The 22,840-nt window shown below is 43.7% G+C and overlaps 2 protein-coding genes across 2 annotated transcripts; one reads left to right on the plus strand and one right to left on the minus strand.

The window, feature by feature from the left end:
• Window positions 1–13,756: 13,756 nt before the first annotated feature.
• MELLADRAFT_69727 (uncharacterized protein) lies at window positions 13,757–14,308 on the plus strand (the record flags this gene model as incomplete). Its single annotated transcript, XM_007418816.1, has 1 exon — window positions 13,757–14,308. One exon carries the CDS (start codon window positions 13,757–13,759, stop codon window positions 14,306–14,308), a length of 552 nt encoding a protein of 183 aa, XP_007418878.1.
• A 6,363-nt stretch (window positions 14,309–20,671) lies between these two features.
• On the minus strand, window positions 20,672–22,429 carry MELLADRAFT_84204 (uncharacterized protein; the record flags this gene model as incomplete). The annotated part of the gene is made up of 3 exons (XM_007418817.1): window positions 20,672–21,655; window positions 21,758–21,984; window positions 22,039–22,429. 3 exons carry the CDS (start codon window positions 22,427–22,429, stop codon window positions 20,672–20,674), a joined length of 1,602 nt encoding a protein of 533 aa, XP_007418879.1.
• Between the last annotated feature and the right edge of the window lie 411 nt (window positions 22,430–22,840).

The following is a 22,840-nucleotide window of genomic DNA, read 5'->3' on the forward strand; positions in this document are numbered from 1 at the left end:
AGGCTTTCATCCTCAAGTTGTCAATACATTCCACAACCCATTGTTAAATTGCTGCTTCAAGAGTTGGATACACTGTCCAGCATGTAAAATTAGAGATCATGTCAGCATTCTGAAGACAAAGTAAAAAATGTGACAAAGCAAAAAAAAAGAGATGAAGAATGAAAAGGTAGATTGATTGAAAACACAAAGCACTCATCTGTTGATACAGATTGTTCTTTCTCAGGATGGCCACCATAGGCATGGTAAGAAACTCACCCCTATGATTCCATGCAACAACCTTCATAATTGAATGCCAAAAAATGTATGTCCAGTTGTTCTTGACGTAGGAAATCAAAGCACCAATGAACACATGGAGATTACACTTTACCTTCTAGACTTCCTGAATCCAGCCAAACTTGCTTGATAACTCCTCTAAAAAATAAAGTTGAAAGCAAGAAAGCAAGTTTCAGTCAAAGATTGAAAGAAGTAAAACCAAAAGATATCACACTAGTATCAAAAAGTTGAAACAATTGAAACAATCAAAAAGATTGAAAGAGCAAAAATCAGAAATAGAAATAATTGTCTTGAGCTCTTTTTCAATCACCAAACACTATGCCAGATTGCAAATTTACCGCTGAGTTTAGAAGATTGAGAAAACATAGAGAATTATACACAAGGCAGAAAGGGTCAAAAAAATATGGAAAAATAAGTGTTGCATTCCCCTGTATGTGCCCATCATTTTGCATATTTTGGCAGATTTTTACTGCAGCAGTGTATATCAGGTCAGAAACTCAGTTTATGTCCAAAACTGGCAGTCATGAAGGCATCAACCTTGTGAGACCCATAAAATTGTCAATTTTGTGTCAAAATCTGTGATGTGTCTGCCCATTCTGGAAGCTATGTGTTCAATTTACCAGGTACACATTGGAATGAGTGGTGTGTGTCCAAAAATGAATGAGGTACAGTAATCACCATCCCCATCAGCAAAGCTAGAAAACCTTATAAATCTTTTTCCTGCAAGGGTTTTAGCATCCAGATGAAAACTGTAATTCCAGTCTTTGGCTTTCATATTTTGCAACTGTCAAATTGATTGAAAGAAAATTGTTGTATTTGTGGTTGTTCAAAAGTTTCTGCTCAAGCCTGGGTAGTTTTGAACAAAATTTGAGTTTCTGACCAAATACACCACAAAATCATTTTTCTTTGAAACATCTTCAAAACTCAAGGTAAAAATATGAAAAAATATGCAAAATGATGGGACATCACAGGCTGATTCAACCATATTTTTTTCAAATTGTTCCAACCTCTTACAGATTTCTGAGAATTTTCTATATCTTGACTTTCCTGAACTCCATGGTATATTATTGATTTGGCATAGTGATAGCTGAAACCCATTTTTGGAATTACAGGTTTTTTGTAAAGTTGTTCAATTTTGCAGTACAATAGCTCATTTTATAAGCATTGTGATTCTGATCATTTATCATCCCAACATGACCTATTTCTGATGTGTGATGAATGAGGTATTGAGTTGTAAAGATTGATCAAATAAGCTTTTGACACATACATGTTGCTTTACATGTGTATGTAAGCGCCAAATTTGAAATTCACTCCATTTTCTTTGTTTCCTTATCACTTTTTTTCATACACCTCCGTTACTATTGTTTGAAAGTTTGTACATTTCGAAGTGAATGACTCTGCATTGATTGAGCTATCATTCAACTTCATCTGACAAGTTTTGACATATGTAATTAGCTGAAAACCTCCATTTTCAGCAAAATTCACCCCTTTTCTCATTAAGGGTACACAAACATTACAACCCATTTGAAAAACCCATTTGAGAAAAAATAGAAAAACCCGTTTAAAAAATTATTTTTTTGAACAGAAAAATAGATTGGGTCCCTCTGGAATTTTCTGTTCAAAAAAATATTTTTTTGAATGGGTTTTTATATTTTTTCTTAAATGGGTTTTTCAAACGGGTTGTAATGTTTGTGTACCCTTATTGAATAATGAGTTTCCTTATATCACAAGATCATCCTGAATCAATCCATTCTTAATAACAACTATAAAATCAATCTGAAAAACTCTTGGTGCCATAGATCCTCCAATGACATCACTACACAGGAATTAATCCCATGGTACCATTTCTTGAAATTCCCCCTTGCTTGAATAACTTCTCTCCCCCCTTATCAATTCCGATGATCATAGTTGTTAATGACTAAAGTGACCTTAATCTTTCAGAATAAAACCTTCTTGAACCTATAGCTCCCATAACAATAACCTGAAAACCATTTTCCAACCTATGTATCTATATTTTTGAATTTCTTATGTATTTCTTTTTCTTTCTTCTTTCTGATAATGTTTAACTTGTTTTGAATGGATGAACTTTAATGTAAATGAGTGATGATTACATGAGATTGATTTATTATCAAACAACTCTACAAGAAAAATATATGAAAAACCCCCAATTGTGCCCTAAAAACTTCAATTCTCCTATTTTTTTTTCAATTTTTCTTGATTGACCATATAAATTGATCACCACACTGTGCAATTCATTTGATTTAACCAAAGCTCATTGCCAACCTCATTCAGAGACTCATACCAGATTGTTGCATCCTTTAGACATCATTCACATTGACTTAAGTGGACTGAGCATACACTGTTGCTATGACAAAGCCTATACTTCATTCTTTTCACCAACAACCACACTTCATTCCTTCATATCACTGGCCTTGAATCAAAAGAAAAGGATGAAGTTTATGAAGCTATCCATACCTACATATCCCTTGTTGAGTGTCAGTGTGACCACCAGTGTGACAGATAACCTGAATGCTTACCACTTGACAGTAGTAGTAATTCTCTCCACAACATCCTACTTCCATATTTCCCAAATTTACAAGTTACGGCAGCTTATACACCAGAAGAAAACAGTTTGTCTGAAAGAGTAATGGGGACAATTGTTTCAAAGACCAAGCTATGCTTATTAAAGCAAATCTCCCAATCATGTTTTTGCTTGGATTTTGACAAGGGTCAAGGAATAACCCTTGTCCATGAAAGAAACCCAAGATGCTCATACCTATGAGAAAGGGCTCATGTGAATACCCCTAAGAAGTGGGTGGCTAACAGGCAGATGTTTAGCAACCAGAAGGTACCATGCCTGTGAGGGTAGGGTATTCAAAATAGTACTCTATGCTCACTAAAGTTGGAAAATGGTTATTGTAATCAAGAAATTCTATTCTTTAGTTCAAATAAGTAGTATTTACAAATTGGAATAGAGACGGGAAAGTAAAAAGAGTGAGAGTCTGTTTGGATAAATCCAGACAGACTACAGTTAGATGACTCCTTACAAGAAGGTTTGAAATATAATCAATAATAATTATCAAGTAAGAAGGCTGGATCCAAGGCCCTCCTTTGTTCTTTAAAGTAATGCATTAGAGTGAGGTATAGGTCACTAGTCTGGTTATTCTATAGTTGCCAACTTATGGTTATTCAAAAGGTACATTGACCTGTGAGTTGATATATGTCACTAACCTGCAGTTGTTCAATAGGTAAACTAACCCGTGAGTTGATGTAGGTCACTAACCTGCAGTTTTTCAAGAGGTAACTAACCTGAAGTTAATTGGAAGGTCACTAACCTAGAAATAATTGACTTATGGGAAGTAGAGGATCCAGAGGATGAAGAAAGAGATTACTTTATCTTTTATTCAGGAAACTGCTTTAAAGATATGAAGTGAATCACTAGTCTTATGATTAAAAACCTTGATTATGTAATTCAATTGAACTTTGAAGGGTTCTTCAAAAGAGGTGTGTAATAAATTGCTTGGGGGGAAATCTTTGAAGGTTGAAAGAGGAGGGGTTTATATACTCTCCTCTCTAAACCTAACTGTAGTGATACTTGTTTCTATCACTACAATGGTTGAGAGATCATTATTAATTGTTCTTTATTACTATTGTTTGTACTTGATTAAATATAGTAATAATCAGTATGTGTTATGTATTATAAGCATATCAACTCTTGACACTGAGTTATGAGATGTAATTGCTATTTCATTACATATTACATGTTGTTTTGAGTGTACATGTATATGTAGTTAGTCTTGTTTAGGGCTATGACCCGGCCCCTTGAGTTCGTGGCCGGCCACGGGGCAGTTTGTAGCCCCAGAAATTCCCAAAGGCTCTCAGAATGTGGGCAGGGCCGACCAGGGCGCGCCCTAAAATGCAGGGCTTTGGGCCAAGCTGGGTCTGGCTTTTTTTTGGGCGCAAAAAAGCTTAGAAAGGGGCATAGGTTTGGCATAAATTTCAAGGTCACATGTATCCATTAGACATTTGTAGCTACTATTCAAATAACAAACGCATCAGATAACTACTTGTATGTGTATATAAAGTCTCAGAACTACTAAAAAGGCATCATGACTACTTGTATAAAGTAATTGAGATAATAAAAAAAAACGTCATGACTACTTGTATAAAGTCACAATAATTGAGATAATAAAAAACCTAGAAAAATTGCTTGGACCAGCTTTTAAGACAGCCTTGAGCCTCAAGGTTTTGAGTAGTGAAGGAAGAACGGTGGTCACTCATGACACACAATGCAGCAGAGAAACTTCTCTCAGATGGAGCACTAGTGGCAGGTACAGAAAGCATACCTTTGGCCATACATGCTAAAGTGGGCCAGTGACGTTGATTCAGCTTCCAGTAGTGAAGGACGTCACCATCCTCATTCTCTTGAGGTGCAGTTAAGTACTCGTTAACCTCATGCTCAATAGGAATAGTTTTGCGGCGTTTAATGAAGTGCTGAGGTCAATTGTCAGCCTCCGAGCTTAGACTAGCTGAAGCCAAAGAGACTACAACCCAAAAATATAAAACAAAATATAAATATATATATATATATTTTCTTTTAATTATACTACAGCTTGTGTCTACTTTCAAAGGCAACAAACAAACATCGTGTACCTAGTATCAAAGGTAACAGAATAAATATTACAAAATAAAAACTCATAAGACACCTTGTGCCTAGTATCAAAGGCAACCTTGAGAAATAAAGATTAACATACTTAAGTTGAGTAAGAAGGATACAAAAGAAATCCATCCCGACAAACAAGGATAGCTTCCAGAGTCTGGAACACCGGGGCGCGGCCCAGGAACTAAGAACAAATAACTCAGTAGTTCCCGATTGAGCCCAACCACGAGCTGGCCAATCAAGAACCAACGGAGTTCCCAATCCGGCGAAAAACCACGAGTCAGCCCAAGGAGCTTCCCAATTGGGAACCTTCACTGACAAACATTCAAGAACCACAAGTCATCCAGACCTCCCAGATAAATATATGAAGGGAGAGCGCTTTCAATTTGAAGAACGGACTCACCTTCTTACCACGACTTGAAGCAACCACAGCTTTTATCGCAGTCCAGATATACCCCTCCAAGTATATCTCCGCTCACTACAAAGCCCTGTTACCGAAACTATCACCGTACAAAGAGTCAGCCAAATCTTACTATTTCGTAAGTAAAATCCCAGGTTCACTACCTACCTTCCTTCCCCTTTTACTGCCCCTGTTTCAAGACAGTAAAACTCCATCTTGGTCAAGTGCCATTGTTCTTACAACGTAAAGTTGATAAGATCCCTGCAGTTTTTAACCCAGGCTACTCGTTGTTCTCATCTTCAAGAAATATCTCTGGCTCAGAGCGTGACCGGTTCTTTCTGTTAAACTAACAGTGGGCCGTGGAATCTTCTAACACCTATATAAATCTTCATAAGGTGTTAGTAACCGTCAAAACTAGAAATTAATATCTTTTGGTATTCCTTACCTTTATAACAGATACCAGTCATCCTACGTACCCAATAGGATTCTTGTCAGGATCTCCAGTTAAATACTAGACGTTTAACTAGCAGAGTAAGTGCCACCCTGACATCAATCAGGGTTGAATTCCTCTTCAGGTTTGACAATTTTGATGTCGGGATCACAAGGGGGCCTGAACTTGTTGGCTTGAGTGGTAAAGTACTTGATCAAGTCTTCAGGTCCCCAGCCAAGAGACTCCATACAAAAACCAAACCGCACCACAACATATTTCAGTTGCATTGCAATTTTGGTGCGATTTAAGGGCCTAAACGCATGATTGCGGTGCTCTCGCACCAAAACAGTATGGTGGAACACGTAGTTTTGGTTCAACCAAAACAAAACTGGACCAGGTGAACTGCAACTTGCAACAAAACAAAACATATTTTGGATGGTTGCAAGTTTGTGAGAGGCGAGAGGAATGTCCTTTCCCATCTGCACTGAGTGGTCCGCTATGTACTACAATGAACCTTGTTAGATGACAGCATCAAGATTATTCATTGTTCAGAAGCCAAAGACGGAAGAAAAGACCAATACAAGTGCATATAGCCAAAAACACGACTGAATTGTTCTATCGTTGATCCATTTTTTGTTTTTGAAGCGCCGGAATCGTAAATAGTTTCTCAATTCAATAAATTCACCTACAGTTGACTCTGTCAAAACCAATTTGTGTCAAAACCAATACTCTTGGAAAACTGATACTTTTTTGGTCAAATGTTTTTCTATTTGCAGGGAAATCGGTCCAAAAACCAATAACTTTGTCAAACGCGATAACCGATACTTTTTTTTTGAGATCCCAGGTTCAAAACCGATAATCTGATGGATCATGTGACTTGTGGTTCTGGGTTTTTGCACATTTTTTGTGTGTTTTTTGCATGTTTTTCGTCTCTACAATTGGTGTAGTTCCGCTAGTTCCACCCCTTAACTTGTTTATCACACAATTTTATCACCTCGCAATAACAATAATCAATTCTGATACAATGCTTCCCAAGGATCTTTCTAAATACAATATCTCTCACATCAAAAAAGGATTTGAAGCCTTACAAATTGAGAACAATTCTCGCTTAAAACCTTTGAAAGAGCTGATCAGCTCAGGAAAGAAACTCACCAAAGCTGACGAGCGATTCATGGATATAACAGCAAACCTTGTGGATGAGTCGAGGTTGGTGGAGCGCATCAAACAAATTGGCAATGTAGCCCGTGTCGCCATTGATTTTGACAAGCAGGAGAAGGCCATGTTGGAGGTCCTACTCCTCAAGGCCGACCAGCCGAGTCCAGTGACAGTGAAAGCAAATAGTGAGTTTACAGCCTTTTCATCTTGACCGAGAATGTGACCATGAAGCTCACTCTCTGGAATGAATGATCCCAGAAAAACAGAAACGTACGGAAGCTTTGCAGCCGAACCCTTCCGACAACAATAGATACTATCAAGTTTCACTGGATCCCAACTAAAAGCTGTGGCTTTAATGAGGATTACTGTGCCAATACTGAGCTTCATGATGATGTCTAATTTGGTGATCAAGTTTTAGATTTGGGAAATTGTGAAGAAGATTTGGTAAAATATTTCAGAACTCACTGGTATGCTAAAGCCACAGCTTTTAGTTGGGATCCAGTGAAACTTGATAGTATCTAGGCCCAACAAAAGGGTAAAGTAAGGTACCATAAAGTATGAGCTTGGTTCATGTCTTTAAGGAAATTATACAATTGGCCTATGAAAATTGTTGGGAAACATGCCCAGGCAAGTTTGTGGGTTAGACAAACACTGCAGTAAAATGATTGGACGGGAAACAAATGATCAGCAGATCAGTTGGCCTTTTATATTTGTTGAAGACTGCCAGAGTTTCTCACCAACCATTGCCTCATAGATGAAGATGCTGTATTCCCTTGCATCACCTTCTGCAGAGTTGTATAAGGTTGGGTTTCAACATGTGAACTCAAGTGTTGTATTGTGGAGAAGCTGGTTGTGGGCTTGCTTGATGAATGTCCTTGAAAGATCTAGTCTCTGCTTGATTCACATTTTGGTATGCAAAGATTACATTTCTTATTGTGGAGACGCTGATTGTTGCGTAACAAGTATGCCCTTTGATGCTTTGGCACATGTTTTTTGGTTTCCGCTCAAATTGTGTAAATTGATTGTTGTTTGGAGTCTCCTCAGTGTTACATAAAAAGTGTCATGTCAGTTGAATGCGCAGAGGAAAAACATCACTGCTACTACAACAATCAAACACTTATGTAAATGTATTGCTTGAATTGTCTGTGATCAAGAGTATCAGATCTTGAACGCAATAAGAGAACAACAAATTGAGATCATGATAGCCAGAGTATACAGTTGACTCTGTCAAAACCAATACTCACAAAATGGGGGCCAAAACTATTGGTTTTGACCGAGTATCTGTTTTGTCAGATCTTTGTCAAAACCAATAGAAATCGTATTGCGGGCAAATTATTGGTTATGAAAGAGAAACATATGTACAATTTCTATCACAAGTGGTTCCTAAGAATCTTGAGAAAAGAAATTGTCAACGCTTTGCTGCTTGGCAGCTTTGACACAGACTAAGCGACAATGTCTTACAGAGGCCCTAATGGCGCGTTCATACCCTTTAATTTCATCACTTCCATTGTAACCAAGATATCCCAACATAATCTCTGAGGCTTTGAGGAAGGCTTTGTGAGTTGGTCGAGGTGGCGGTGGTGTAATTTCAACTTCAGCCTTCTCTTTCATATCCTCTTGTATACTTTCAAAAATCTGTTTGGGTGTCCATTCTTCTAAACCACCTGAATGTTCACCAACTGGATTGAGGAGGTCAGAGATTAACATTTGATTTGGTTTGTGAACAAGATTCAAACTTTTGAGACTGTCCAAGTCGGATTTTAAAGTGTCTCTAGCTTTGCTATCAATGATCGGATGCAAATCCAGATCGTGAGGATCGATATCATCATGTTGATCCTTGACTGATCTGTCTGGATTCCAATCCGAAAGGATACCAGACTTTCTCCAGCAGTTGGCGATTGTTGTGTTGGTGACCCTAAACCAGGCCTCAGATGCGAGTTTCATTGCATCCAGTTGATGAATCTTGTAGATCTCACGCTTGTAAAGATCAATCACATAATTGATAAATTAGGATCAATAGTAGCACTTGAAATTGGCAATAATTCCTGCATCGAGTGGTTGGACGTGAGATGTAAGATTTGGGGCAAAGAATTCCAGGCGGATGTTTGATAAGGGTGTGTCTGGGTTGACTGAGTGACCGGAAAAGTTGTCAACAAAGAGTAAAATCTTGCGGCCCTCCAATCTAAGCTCTTGATCCCATGATTCAATCCACTCACAAAAAACTCCGGTCTGCATCCAGGCTTTTGTGTTGTTCCGATAGTAGAAGCCAATTTGCTCGCCTGTCTTTCCTTCAAAGCAGACAGGCTTATGTGCTTTCCCTATGATTAAGGGACGGAGTTTATCGGATCCGTCGGCGTTGACTGTAAAAGCATACATGAGACAACACTTATCAGACTTGATCCCAGACCTGGCATTGAATGCTAAGCCCTTTTCTGGGGGCATTCTACAGAAGGGTCAAAACATCAGCAACTTGTGAAGAATTTAATAATATAGGATTACAGACGTACCCATAAAAAAGGCCAGTCTCGTCCATGTTATAGATATTGGCGAGATTGTAGAGATTGGTGATAGCACACACTCGGGTTCTCTCCGCAGTAACACTTTTGGGTGAAGCTGAGCCAGCCTCGCCATGTCGTTTAATTGCACGGAGACCCGTTCGCGCCTTGAAACTGGTCAACCACCCCTTGGAGAGACTGAGTCGATCTTCATCCGGTATCTTGAAGAGGTCCGCAAACCAATTCCACATTGTATGTATGACTGAACCAGTCAAGATAAGACCCAAGTGCTCAGCCTGATTAACCCAGGTCTCGAGTGCTTGGGTGACTAGGGGATGCTCGGTTGAAGTCTTTTTCTTGGAGTGAACACCATTCCCAGTATTGTACTCCGCACGCATCTTTGTCTCCTCCCTCAGCCATTCTGAAAGGCAAGGCTGTGAAAATCGCAGATTGGGATACAATTCTTTGAATTTTTTTGCAGTCTTGTTTTGCTTCTCCCCATTGGCATGATACCAGTTTAGGATCTCAATCCGCTGGGAAAGTGTTGGGTTGACCATCTTCACAACTTTTTTATTGTTGTTTCTGACTGTTTTGTTGTCGGAAGGGTTTGGCTGCAAAGCTTCCGTACGTTTCCGTTTTTCTGGGATCATTCATTCCAGAGAGTGAGCTTCATGGTCACATTCTCGGTCAAGATGAAAAGGCTGTAGACTCACTATTTGCTTTCACCGTCACTGGACTCGGCTGGTCGGCCTTGAGGAGTAGGACCTCCAACATGGCCTTCTCCTGCTTGTCAAAATCAATGGCGGCACAGGCTACATTGCCAATTTGTTTGATGCGCTCCACCAACCTCGACTCATCCACAAGGTTTGCTGTTATATCCATGAATCACTTGTCAGCTTTGGTGAGTTTCTTTCCTGAGCTGATCAGCTCTTTCAAAGGTTTTAAGCGAGAATTGTTCTCAATTTGTAAGGTTTCAAATCCTTTTTCGATGTGAGAGATATTGTATTTAGAAAGATCCTTGGGAAGCATTGTATCAGAATTGATTATTGTTATTGCGAGGTGATGAAAATTGTGTGATAAACAAGTTAAGGGGTGGAACTAGCGGAACTACACCAATTGTAGAGACAAAAAACATGCAAAAAACACACAAAAAATGTGCAAAAACCCAGAACCACAAGTCACATGACCCATCAGATTATCGGTTTTGAACCTGGGATCTCGAAAAAAAAGTATTGGTTATCGCGTTTGACAAAGTTACCGGTTTTTGGACCGATTTCCCTGCAAATAAAAAACATTTGACCAACAAAGTATCAGTTTTCCAAGAGTATCGGTTTTGACACAAATCAGTTTTGACAGAGTCAACTGTATTGGTTTTTGATGATATGTACGCAACACTAATTATGTAATCATCAACCTTATCCACAACCATGCATGACCATCCCCACCACGCAGGATGCTCCATGCACTCTCTTCTTGCATAGAGGGCTGTAATCAAATGCTCATGTACATGTACCAGACTACAGTCAAACCTGCACAATCACATAATTTGGGTGGAAGACTTTTGGTATGCATTTTGAAGGGTTACACAATTCGGTTGTCAATTCTGGTAGTAAAAAGCATCAAGATTCAGGATTTTCCCCATGCATTATCACAGGTTATGTGGATGCAGGTGTTTGAATTTATTGGGTCTTGAATGCAATAAGAGAGTTGTGGCATTAGGATAGAATCTGAAAAGTCCAAATCAAATCTTGATCAATATGTGCACAAACTTCACATGATTGTCAACAATATCTGCAATGCTATGGGACCATACCAGCCGCTCCACTTGCGTAGAGGGATGTAGAGGCTCAGCAAAATTTTCCACGGAGATTCATTGCCAAGGTTAGCTTGACCCAGCCATTGCACGGACACAGTGATTTCAATTTCCCACACTGGACTGGGAAGTGCACATACTTTTGATGATGCACCTTGCCAAGCTCTGCAGCAAGGTATTCAGAGCAGTGTTCACCCCCAAAGATTTTGAAAAATAAACAGAATCTAGCCAGCTTTGGCAGCAGCTGCCGCACTCATAAAAAGCGCTCATCTTGTATCAATTTGAATGCTGGAAGCTATACTGACTCAACCATCACTCAAGCAGGAAAGCATCTTTAGGGACAGTTTCTAAAATGCCAATGCAGTATTGTCTATTTTGACATAATTCAATGGAGATCACTTTCTATCTATGAGTAAGACAATGTTGGCCTAAGTGTATTGTTTTTTCAAATCAAGTAGCTATTGGGTCACACTGAAGGATCATGCATATCTTTCCTTGTCCAAGCTACAACAAAAACTATTTCAGGTTCTTTGCCTAGCCCAGGGAATAATCATGAAGCTCATCAAATACAGTATACCACTAAATACCACCACTTGGTTAAATCAAAATACTTTTGAGGTTATCTGAGATTTCCCATCTTAGCCATTGAATATTACAAGAAGAGGTGTATATACCTTTTGTGCAAGAATCAACCTGAGGGAGGGGGGTTAAGTCGCTCCTGCTGGTAGCATGAATTGCAATGGGCAGGTTCCAAGCAGGGTATGCTGGTCACACTGCTTGTGAGTTCTAAATGTGGTGGGATCACCTGGCTGCAATCAAGGATTGGGAGGGATGATGAGGATTTGAGAAAGAGGTAATGTTGAATGCCCTTGTAGTGGGGTGATAATTATCACCAAATTGAGAGGTAACCTCTTTGCCTCCTCAGCAGACCACTTACAACCAAACACATGGACACTGGAGCATAACCAATGGATGATGGTATTGAGGAGGTCTTCAATTGAACTGAAAGGAAACACATGTGATACTTGTCATACCACAAGACACTGATTCAGGGTCTTGTTGTAAAATGGAGGTGGAGAGTCAACAAAGGCAGTGAGGAAAATCTCTTCCCTGAGACATTTCCATCTTGGTGTTCCTTGAAATTAGGTTAAGGGCTTCTGCTGACTCAATCACCCTTGTTACACCATTGACAAGTATAAAATAAATGTGGTCTGTCCGTTGACTACATAAATAATTTTGATATAATCTCAGAGTGTAATTAGTTTGTATCTGAAAGTTGAAAGGTGAAATAAAATGAAATAAATGTACATCTTTTTCTTCTAGACAATGGAACCCTGGGCCAAAGAACTTTTACGGACAATCAAATTCTTCCTTGACTGGCTGGTTCCTCTTTTGCTTGTGCACTCACATATTCTGTTTTTCAGAATCTTGTAAGTCCACCAAAGGAGGGAGAGCTAGTTCCCAAATTCATGAATGTGGATCAATCATTGATGAATGATTAGTCAGAGGACATTGATTATATAAGTTGTGACCTTTGTACCTACCTTAACAGCTTCTTGGCTTAGGGTGGGTAAGGTACCTACAGAGGATTCTCTATTGGCATTTGTGACTGAGGTGGAACTGATGCTGTAGGTAAGAGTGACCTGCATTTTAATTGCAAAGTAGACTAAATGATTCAGACTAAGGAAAACAAAACAAAAGACCAAGAGTGCTTACTCTTGAAGACAAACCTGTGACTGTCTTTGATTGGCCACAGGTTGGTACTGGCTCACAAAATTGTTCTTGGTGTTGGTGAAAATGGGTGCTTACATGACGTCTCTGACTCATTTGAAATGCTTGAAATCTGCAAGAGCATGTTAACCTCAGAGAAATTGGAGCCTCCCTTGAGTTCAAAGTAAGTCTTAATCAACCCTGGGCCAGCAACGCACATGTTGCACATTGCGGTGCGTCCCGTTGTGGGTTTTTGAGCCCGTGACACAGCAAGTGTTGCGGTCTCTGGTTGCGCTGAAACCCGGGACGCAACCAGGGCTTCAGAATTTATGTTTTTTTCGGACCGCAACAAACCACACATCTTCAGTCCAAATCTGCGAGTTGCGGGTGTTGCGGTCCAAGTCTCCATTTACATGCTATTCTCAATATGGCAATTCTTTCCCCTTGTTTCACCCCTTTTGTTGCACCACCATCCCAAACAGAAGACCTTTGCCCCAATGGGTATGATCTGGATCGTTTGTGACAGCCTCCAGCCAGGGGATGATTGGCTACGACAGCATAAAGACAGCCTTCTGTTGTTTTATATGGTACGTTTCTCCTCTCCTTCTTCCCCCTGTCCTTCTTCATCAATTACAATCTGCGGTCACTTCACTGACCCTGTTTTATACCTTCTATCAAACTCGATATCATTCTCATTATCTAGTTACTACAATCCCTATCTGATATCATACTATCAAAATACTTTTATCATCATATCTTAGCCTCTTTCTTAATCTATCACTCTCCATCACTCCTTCAACACACCAGCTACAATATCAACATGTCATCACAATCAATTGCCAACACTTCTCACCCGGCCCAAGATAATACCCCATCCAGACCTATTCGCAACAGGAAATGGGCCGACTACCCAGGGATGACCCCTAACCCTACCAACTCTCGTCGCAGATTGAGTGTTGAACCTTCTCCTTTGCAAACCTCAAAGAGAAAGCGTAAAGAACTAAGTTACAAACCAGAAGTGGATTCCAATTGGTCAATTGTCAGCATTCATCCCAAGGCAACCAAGGTGAAAAAGACTCCCAAGGTTTCATCTCAATCAACATCCAAGCGCCGGAAGGAAGCAACCCACTCCACAGATGATGTGAGTGTTTTTTTACTTTTACTCAACTTGAAATTGGAACCTTTGTTGACCGTTGTACCAATCTTGCAGCACCTCTCAAAAAAAGTTACCAAATCCACTTTACAAGCTGATTCTGACGATGAGGTCATCATTGTTCCCAAAAAACGCAAGGTAGAGGACCCAGGAACCGATGTAGCTAAGCTCAGGTGTTATTATGGCAAGCCAATTCATCAAAAAGGCAATGTACGTTAATCCTTTCCTTACATCCAAAACCGCCGGCTGATTGATGACTGATTGTTGGCTTTTCAAAAACTAGGATCTATCAAAACCTCCGGCTGCTTTATGACTGATTGTTGGCTTTTCAGAAACTAGGATCTATCAAAGCCTCCTCTTGCTTACCTGTGTCTGTTCTGCGAGCACGACCATATTTGAGTCAGCTACAGCAACATGACAGGTGCTCTGAGGGTTAACTGTGATGGGTCTACCGCGACAGGCGGCTCTGATGTTGGATGTCCTGGCCGACTCAGAGCTCAAGAGCAGCTGGAGTTGGGGGTACCATTGTCTGTTGCAGAGAGTTGGCTAGCGGAGAGGAAGAATCCAGGAGCTATTGATCAATTTATAACCGCCACCTCTGGAACAAAGTTCAACAACACCACCTTCAACAAGATGGCTTGCTTATGGATCATCCGCCATGCATTGCCTTGGACACAAGTAGAAGACCCGATTCTACGGGGTATGGTTTTTTACCTTCGCCGTGAGGCCAAGCTTTATGGACGTAAGTGGGTAGCAGGAGAAGCCAAGGTCATCAATTCTTCTTTGAAACAGAATGTATTCAAAGAACTTCAAGTAAGTCTACACCTCTTTACGATTTTCATCTCTAGAATCAGAGTCTGACTGGTTCGACTTTGAATATATAAACAGCAACTCAACTCACGCTTTAACCTTGTCCACAATGGTTGGACTAGCAAAGGCAATTGGCACAGGTTTATTGAAGCATCAGCCACCTTCATAGATCCGAAGTGGAACTATCATGTAAGACATCTTACCCTCAAAGTTGTGGCCTGGCACCATCATGGTCCATGGCTTGCCGAGCCAATTGTCCATCTTCTGGTCAAACATAAGATATTTCCAAAGATAAGCCTACCTTTCTTGACATCTCTTTTTCGCTGGAATAAAAAAATGAATTCTTTTTTTTGTGTTTTACATTCTTTGCCAGACAACTGACTCAGGATCAAACAATAAGACCATGGCAGCCAAAATGCATTGACAATTCAAATCAAAGGCTGAGGAACCTGGGATAAAGTATCAATGGGACCCAAGCAGCATGCACATCTTCTGCTTTTGTCACAAACTCACCCTGATTGTCAACGCTGGCTTAGCCAAGCTTGGCATCAAGGCTCCTCCTCCAGCTAAAGTCAAAGCAGCTGGACAAGGGATCTTTCCGACCATTGATGAAGAAGCTGAAGAAGAAGAACAAGAAGATGGTCAAAATCAAAATTGCACCGCAGCAGACAAAGACATCTTACCTGAGCACAACATAGACAAGCTAGAAAATCCTCCGGACACCAGTGAAGCAACTGCTTCAATCGACGACAAGGCAGAGTGGGATGCTGCAGATGCTGAGGATCTGATTGACCCAGCCGTGATTCTGGAGGAAGAGGTGGCTCCTACTCATTGTCAGGAAGCCAATCATGTGGACTTCATATTACGCAAGGTGAAGTGCAATTCAAAACCTTCTATATATTCACAAATAAGCTCATCAACTCATCTGAACGGTACAAATTATCCTAGGTTGACTTTATCGCACGTTGAATCACACGGTCAGCTGCCTGGCGTAAAGAGTTTGAGTGGGTAAGTGCAAAGAAAGAATTCACCGGCTCAATGATTGCAGGATATGGAATTCGATAGAATGTGAAGTACAAAAGCTGTCACAAGGCTTGGCTTGCCAGGGATGTAAGTGTTCTATTTCTTCCTTCTGTATGACATCAGTCTCTATGATTTTATTGGACTAATTGGATCAATCCTTAGGTCATCAATCAATTGTGTAAAGATGATTTGGACCGTGTTCTTGGTAAGCATCATCAGCCATCCATTCCTTAACTTTCTGTTGTAGTAGTTAAGGGATGGGTCTCTCCAAAGCCCCTGAGGGGCTTGCCTGTCTTTGACAGTGTGCGCGGTTTGAACAACCTACCACATTGCCTTCCTTACTTGTGTCAAGAAGGCAGGTACGGGGGGTGAAGGCCCCGGCCCGAAAGGTTTTGGTTCTTCGACACCAAATCTTCTTTCGGCCCGAGTCCTCCAGGGATGGTGGGTGGGTCATTCTGTGCACATCGTAGGGTGGGTGGGTGGTGCACAAAAAAGGGAGATCACCCGTATGTGATCATGCGAAACTCTTGCTTGGGGATGACTGATTGTGAGAGAGATGGGTCGGCTGAGTAAAATTCTTGGGTGCGGTGTTGCATCTTCTCCAGATACACGCCTAGAGATTTCACCGACCCACCTGTCACTCCCAGGCGCAAGATGTCATGGACGTCTGAACCACCTGTGTTATGGTGGTTCATCTCATCCATTCCTTAACTTGCTGTCGTAGTAGTTAAGGGATGGGTCTCTCCAAAGCCCCTGAGGGGCTTGCCTGTCTTTGACAGTGTGCGTGGTTTGAACAACCTACCGCATTGCCTTCCTTACTTGTGTCAAGAAGGCAGGTACGGGGGGTGAAGGCCCCGGCCCGAAAGGTTTTGGTTCTTCGACACCAAATCTTCTTTTGGCCCGAGTCCTCCCCGAGCCCACCCACCCTCCTGATTGTGCACTGATGTGTGCCTCCCTTCTGCGCGTGTGTGCCAGTGCCGACCTCCCCAACCCTCAGACGCTCAGTAGGGCGTCCTGGGCCTGAGGCACACACCCCACACACGCACCCTGGGCGCTCTGAGCCTTCCTCGCTGCTCGCCACTCACTGCTACGCGCCGACTGCTCTGCGCCGCTAGACTGTGTGAAACTTTATATGAAATAAGGTTATTTTGGCCGATCATGACTCAATACAAATTCTTTACGCCACCTTCTCATCAAGTTGCATTACCCCCATTCAACTGCTACCCGACGATCTCGTCTCCATCAATCTCCCTCATCAAAACAGCCTCTCTCGTATTTCTCTACCCAACTTGGGTCCTCTATTGCCGCCAAGAACTCTTTGGAATCTTCTCCGTCTTTCTGGGCGTAGGGTTTGCAATAATGTAAGTACGTCAAAGATTTCCACCTTTCCAGCCTCGCTATTGTTTCCATTTTCGTACCCAGGTTGAACCTCAACGACGCTCCCCCTACCCTAAATGAGTGACCACTCCAGGTATTGACACTTGATTTCCCCCATATACTCTCTACACCTTTCAGAAACCGATTTTTCGTCAAAGGGATACACCTTCCTGTCTGGTAGGTCGCGAATAGGAGGTCGTCTGGGGAGCAAGTTGGGTTTCGGTGTAACAGTCGTCTAATAGCGGTCACTGGGTCGAGAGCGTTGAGTTGCTGTTGGAGGTGAATGACTTGCACTTCTCCTGGTGCTGCGGTCTTTGCCTTTCGTAAATGTAAACGCACAAAGTTGGTCCCATGCGTGCTGCCGAACTCGACATGTCTCCGCAACAACGCTCCTTCTGCTGCCGACTTCCTTAAGAGCTCTCCCAACCGTGCGATTCCCCAAAACGCGACTAGCCCTGTGGTACTAATTAGCTCGTCTGTCTCGGACCCTCGGTAGGTACAACCTTGCACTAAATTGAATAGCTGTCTAATGATGATTGGGTTTTTGTTTGAAACCAGGTCTTTGAGCTCCTCTGACCTCTTCGCTGCCACTAGTAACGTCTTTATCATGGCAGGATCGACATTCGGCCGGGAAGTATGTTTCACCATATGCCAGGCGCGGATGCCGTCTAAGTACTTCTTGACGGTAATTGAACTTATTTTCCTCGCTGGACCATCCACCGCTTCCTGATCAACATCGCTTGCCCAGGCAATGAAATCGTAAATCTCTCGGTCGGTGACAGGTACATCCGGGTTGAAGTTGCCGGTCGTCTTTATTTGAAACTCAATGAATTTGGTCATGCCGGAGGAATAGCCTGCGAGTGTTGATGTGGCCCAGCTACCTTTTGCTGCAAGTTTGCCAGCTCTGGATGTGTTCGCTGCCGCCTCCTGGAAATGACGAGGTAAGTTTGCCATTGCTTAGAGGGTGAACGAGGGGGGGGCGGACCCTGAGAACCTGCTCTATTTCAACCGACTTACCTCTCTCCCACACTCTGGGTTTCGTCTACTCCTGTTTCAGCAGATTTCTCAAATCGGCCGGTATCGGGACCACCATCATATCTGACACCTGTTTCGATGAGTCAAAGCCTCTCGAGAGCAGGTCTGCCGCATTATCTTCAGATCGTACCCTCCTTGCCTCTAGTTGGCTGTTGCTTGCGATGAGGCTCTCCTGCAGTTTGGCCCACTCCCGATTCACCAGTCGATCTCTAGACTTCCCATTCTGTATCGCACCTTCTGTGACTGTGTTGTCTGTCAGCATTAGGAAACGTCTCCCTTTGACCCGGTACAGTCTCTTCAACATCAAGAAACCAAGTCTTGCCGCCACGGTTTCTGCCCACGCTATCCCTCGTGTGGGCTCGGTGTTGCCTGACCCTTCCCAGCCTCTCAACAGACGGAATCTTGCCCATTGACGACCGATAATGATCCCAATGCCATACGATGTCGACGCATCGCCCACCCAGTTGACGTTTTGTATCTCCTGGTCTGGGATCACTCTCATCGGGTTAGCTGAACGCAGTGCCTCCGTCCACAATTCTAGGTCTGTCCGGACGCTCTCTGGTGCCTCTCTCCGCGCTCTTTTGTTGTGCCACTCCGCTAACCAGTGATATATATCGACATTGTGAACTCGCATTTGGGGCAGGACCATGGCAGTGTGCACCAGTCGGCCTGCAAGGTGTTCTACTTCTTTGTGGCTGTGCGTTTGGGTGCACAAGAAATCCCGTATCTCCTCTAACCTGACCCGGATTTTCTCCGCCGGAAGGCGTACCGTTTTGCTCCTACCATTCAAGATAAAGCCAAGGTATGTTTGTTCGTCGGCAAAGTCTTTCCGTTTCTCCCTGTTCTCCACGACTCCAAGGGCCTTACTCAAATTTGAGACCTCATCTAAGGCCACCGCCTCTCCTTTCCGTCTCACAAACAATGTATCGTCTACCCAGCGGAAGGCGCCTAAGAGGGGGATACGTGACATAACAATTTCCTTCCACGCATCTGCTACGCGCCCGAAACTACCGCAACCCGCCACCCCGCCGAACGCTATCCTAGTGTCGAGCAGGATCATGTCGTCGAACGTGCGTATCATTAAGAACCGCCACTGGTTGGGGGATGTGGCGATTTGCCTGTACGCTTTTGCCCAATCAAATATTGCTAGTTCGAGTTTGCCTTCCGTCATTCGCAGAAACCTTGCCACCGCTTTAAAATCGTCCCAAGTAGTCGTGTAGTCTTCTTTGTCCACCCATGAGTTCACGGATGGTAGGTCTCGGTCGTTTCGCGGGAACGATAAGTCGTCAATCGGTCTCGTCGAACCGTTACTGTTGACCACTGCTCCAAGGGGGCTAGTTCTGAAGAACCCTACACGTATGTATACCTCTTCCTTTGTGAAGGGGCCAAACATACGTCCTGCCGCGATTTCTTTGTGGAATGACGCTTCGATCTTGTCTTTTGCCAGCAATGCCGACGCGTGGTTAGGTGGGCAGTAATAAGGTACGTTCGGGATCACTGCCTTCTCTACCCCTTGGTCAAAACCTGCTCTGAGGCCGCTTGGGATGTCCCTATACTTCGATAGCAGCCCTGCCCTCCGGAGCTCCGCCTCCCAGAGCGGTATATTCATCTCACACTGTGCTGCTTTCGGCCACTGCCTCCCCAGGACTGCTGCGGCTGGTGTGTGTGGTGAAGCTCTCCGCCCTGTAGGAGTGGTTGTCTTGTGTGGGGATCTAAGTTTGGGAAAGGGGAGCGTTGGGAAAAGGTAACGGGGAGTGGCACATCAGAACTTAAGGTCCGCATTCTTGTCTAGCTCACACTCCTGTTTTTGTCACAGGACCAAGCTACTCATGATTCATTTCAAGTTGTAATACGGTAAGCTTACTGCTGTCTACCTCCATTTCCAGGCTTCTTCCTCTTGTCTCGCCGCGGGCTACGGCTTCTCGACCTGCTGCGTCTCCTGTAGCCACCCCGGTCTTCCCTTTCACGCTCTCTACCTCTGTAAGGGTCATCTTCCCTATAACGGTAAGGACCCCCGCTTTGGAATTGCCTCCCTCCTGACAAGTTCATGCTCCTCTTTGCCTCCCTCTTCTGTTCATACAACAGTAGCTTCCACTCAGCGGACGGAATCCAATCCCCCTCCCTTCTTAGAGCGCTGGGTTCCCTAGGTTTTGGTTTCACATATGCGCCAGACTCGGTCGTGACTTTCTTTGTGGATGACGTCGATGTTGACGGTGTTGATCGTGGGAGGCCAGTTAAGGGGTTTAGGTGAGCTAGTGGGCCGCATGGTGCGTACGGGTTCGTGCGATAAGCCCTCTCATTGAGGGAGTCTGCTGTGACTTTTGCCTCATCAAAAATTCAAGACTGAAGGCTGCTGAAATTCTTGATTTTGTTATCGATCGTTTCTCTCATCACCCCCTGCCTGATCCTTCGACAGTATCTTAATGCGATCATCCAACCGTACGCCTCTCTCAGCTCCATTACCACGTTCCTGTGGCCTTTGAATCGCTCGGCCAAAGTCGTCCAACCCTCAGCCACCACATACTTGATGAACAATCCCATACCGTCTATCCACTCCTCAAACTGCATTGTCAGTTCTTCTGGAGGTGGTGCGCCTCCGTACACGCGCAGGGAGGCTGCCCCGTCGTCTATCTTGGCCTCTGTTGGTGCCTTACGGCGACTCCACTCCTGTTGGTCGTCGAGTAGAAAAATTCGGTTAAATACGGTGAGTGGGATATACGACTTGAAAGTTTGGAGCCAGTGAGTGAGCACAGGTGACAGGGGGGTCAACCCTTTTTCCATTTTGTCGCTAGGATCAGCCACCAAGTATCGACTGTTCTCTACTACATCGCCGTTCTTCAGTACCAGTCGACCTCGTTTGGACGCCATCAGGAGTTTCACCTGGGCTTCTTCCGTCAGGTCTTGATCGTTGTTGGTCGTGTCGGAAGGGGGGCTACCTGCTTGTTGACTAGGGGGTTCGACTGGATCACGAATGTGTGAGTTGGAGGGGTGAGTGTGATGGGTTTGGTGGTGATACTCGGGTACTGATGCTTCCTGTGTCGCCAATGGCTGTTGCGTCGTTGGGTTGGTCGCCGGAAGATTCGCTGCTTGCCTTGCACGCTTGGCCAGGGGCATGTCGCTTAGGTCGTCTGTGCTCCAAGACGGGTCCTCTTGGATAAACTGCCGTGGTCGGGGTCGCGGTATCCCACTCCCGCTTGCGATAGGTTGATTACTACCACTAGCGACTGGTCCAGTTGCCTGTGTATGGCTCTGGCTTGTTGTTCCGTGGGCCAATGCCATCAGGTGTTCAAGCAAAGCTTGGCCTTCAGCATATTTGCCTTCCTCGTACAGTTGCGTAACCCGCACATTGGGATCTGCCGAGAACGCACGACCTGTTCCCAGACGTGGTGGAATAGGGTTGAATGTTTGTCAGGTTCTTTTCACTCGGTGGTTTGTGGTCTGTTTCATTGCTGATTTCGACGCTCCCCCACCGCAGGGCTCCTGGAGCGTATCATCGTGTTCCCTTGGACACACGGCCACTCGCCCCGCCCTCCCTCCTAAGAGATCACAGAGGGCCTCCTGGGGGTCATCACAAGGTCCAATCCCATCATGGGTTCCTGGAGTTATCTTGTGCTCATCCAAGATCGTGGAGGGGAGGTACTGGAGCGGTGCTGCAAGTGGGGGGGGGGAAGATAAAGGGAGTAGGAAGAAAAGATGATCCGTACCTGGTAAGTCTTCTCCCCGAGAGTTAGGATCTCTTGAGGCGGAGTCCTCTGATGATGGTGCGCTGCTATTTGCACGGCCTTTCCCCTTCTCTGGCGGAGCTTGCCACGACACATCGTCTGCATCAGAGGGGATAAGTGGTCCGTCTACTAGGTGTTGCAGATCGACGACACTTGCTTCTTCGTCTTCTTCTGCGATGATGTCCATCCCATCGATGTCGGGGTCTGGTCCTCCAAGGGCTGGGTCGACGTGGTTGATGTTACCTGCCCAACTGCTATTCTGCTTTGGCAATGGTAGGGGGGGGCCTGGCGCCTGACCTGTTGCTAGTGATCTTGATCGTGTCATCCTGAGTTCCTCTGCTCTAATCGCTGCTTCATGTAATGCGTTGTTCATTTCTACAGTCTTGTCTGTTAAGGCCTAGACTACTCAACTCTAATTTGATTTTTATAAATTAAGCTTGACTGTGTGCACAAAAAAGGGAGATCACCCGTATGTGATCGTGCAAAACTCTTGCTTGGGGATGACTGATCGTGAGAGAGATGGGTCGGCTGAGTAAAATTCTCGGGTGCGGTGTTGCATCTTCTCCAGATACACGCCTAGAGATTTCACCGACCCACCTGTCACTCCCCGGCGCAAGATTTCATGGACGTCCGAACCACCTGTGTTATGGTGGTTCATCTCAAGGAAGAATGGTAAGCCTTACACTGCAGACATTATTCGGGTTCCCCAAGTGGGCAGGGAAAAATGATTGGGAGTATGATTTGTCATAAAATGGTCTATCACTCCACACCTGAGCCATAACAC

This window comes from Melampsora larici-populina (assembly GCF_000204055.1).
Source record: "Melampsora larici-populina 98AG31 unplaced genomic scaffold MELLAscaffold_107, whole genome shotgun sequence".
Taxonomy (NCBI): domain Eukaryota; kingdom Fungi; phylum Basidiomycota; class Pucciniomycetes; order Pucciniales; family Melampsoraceae; genus Melampsora; species Melampsora laricis-populina.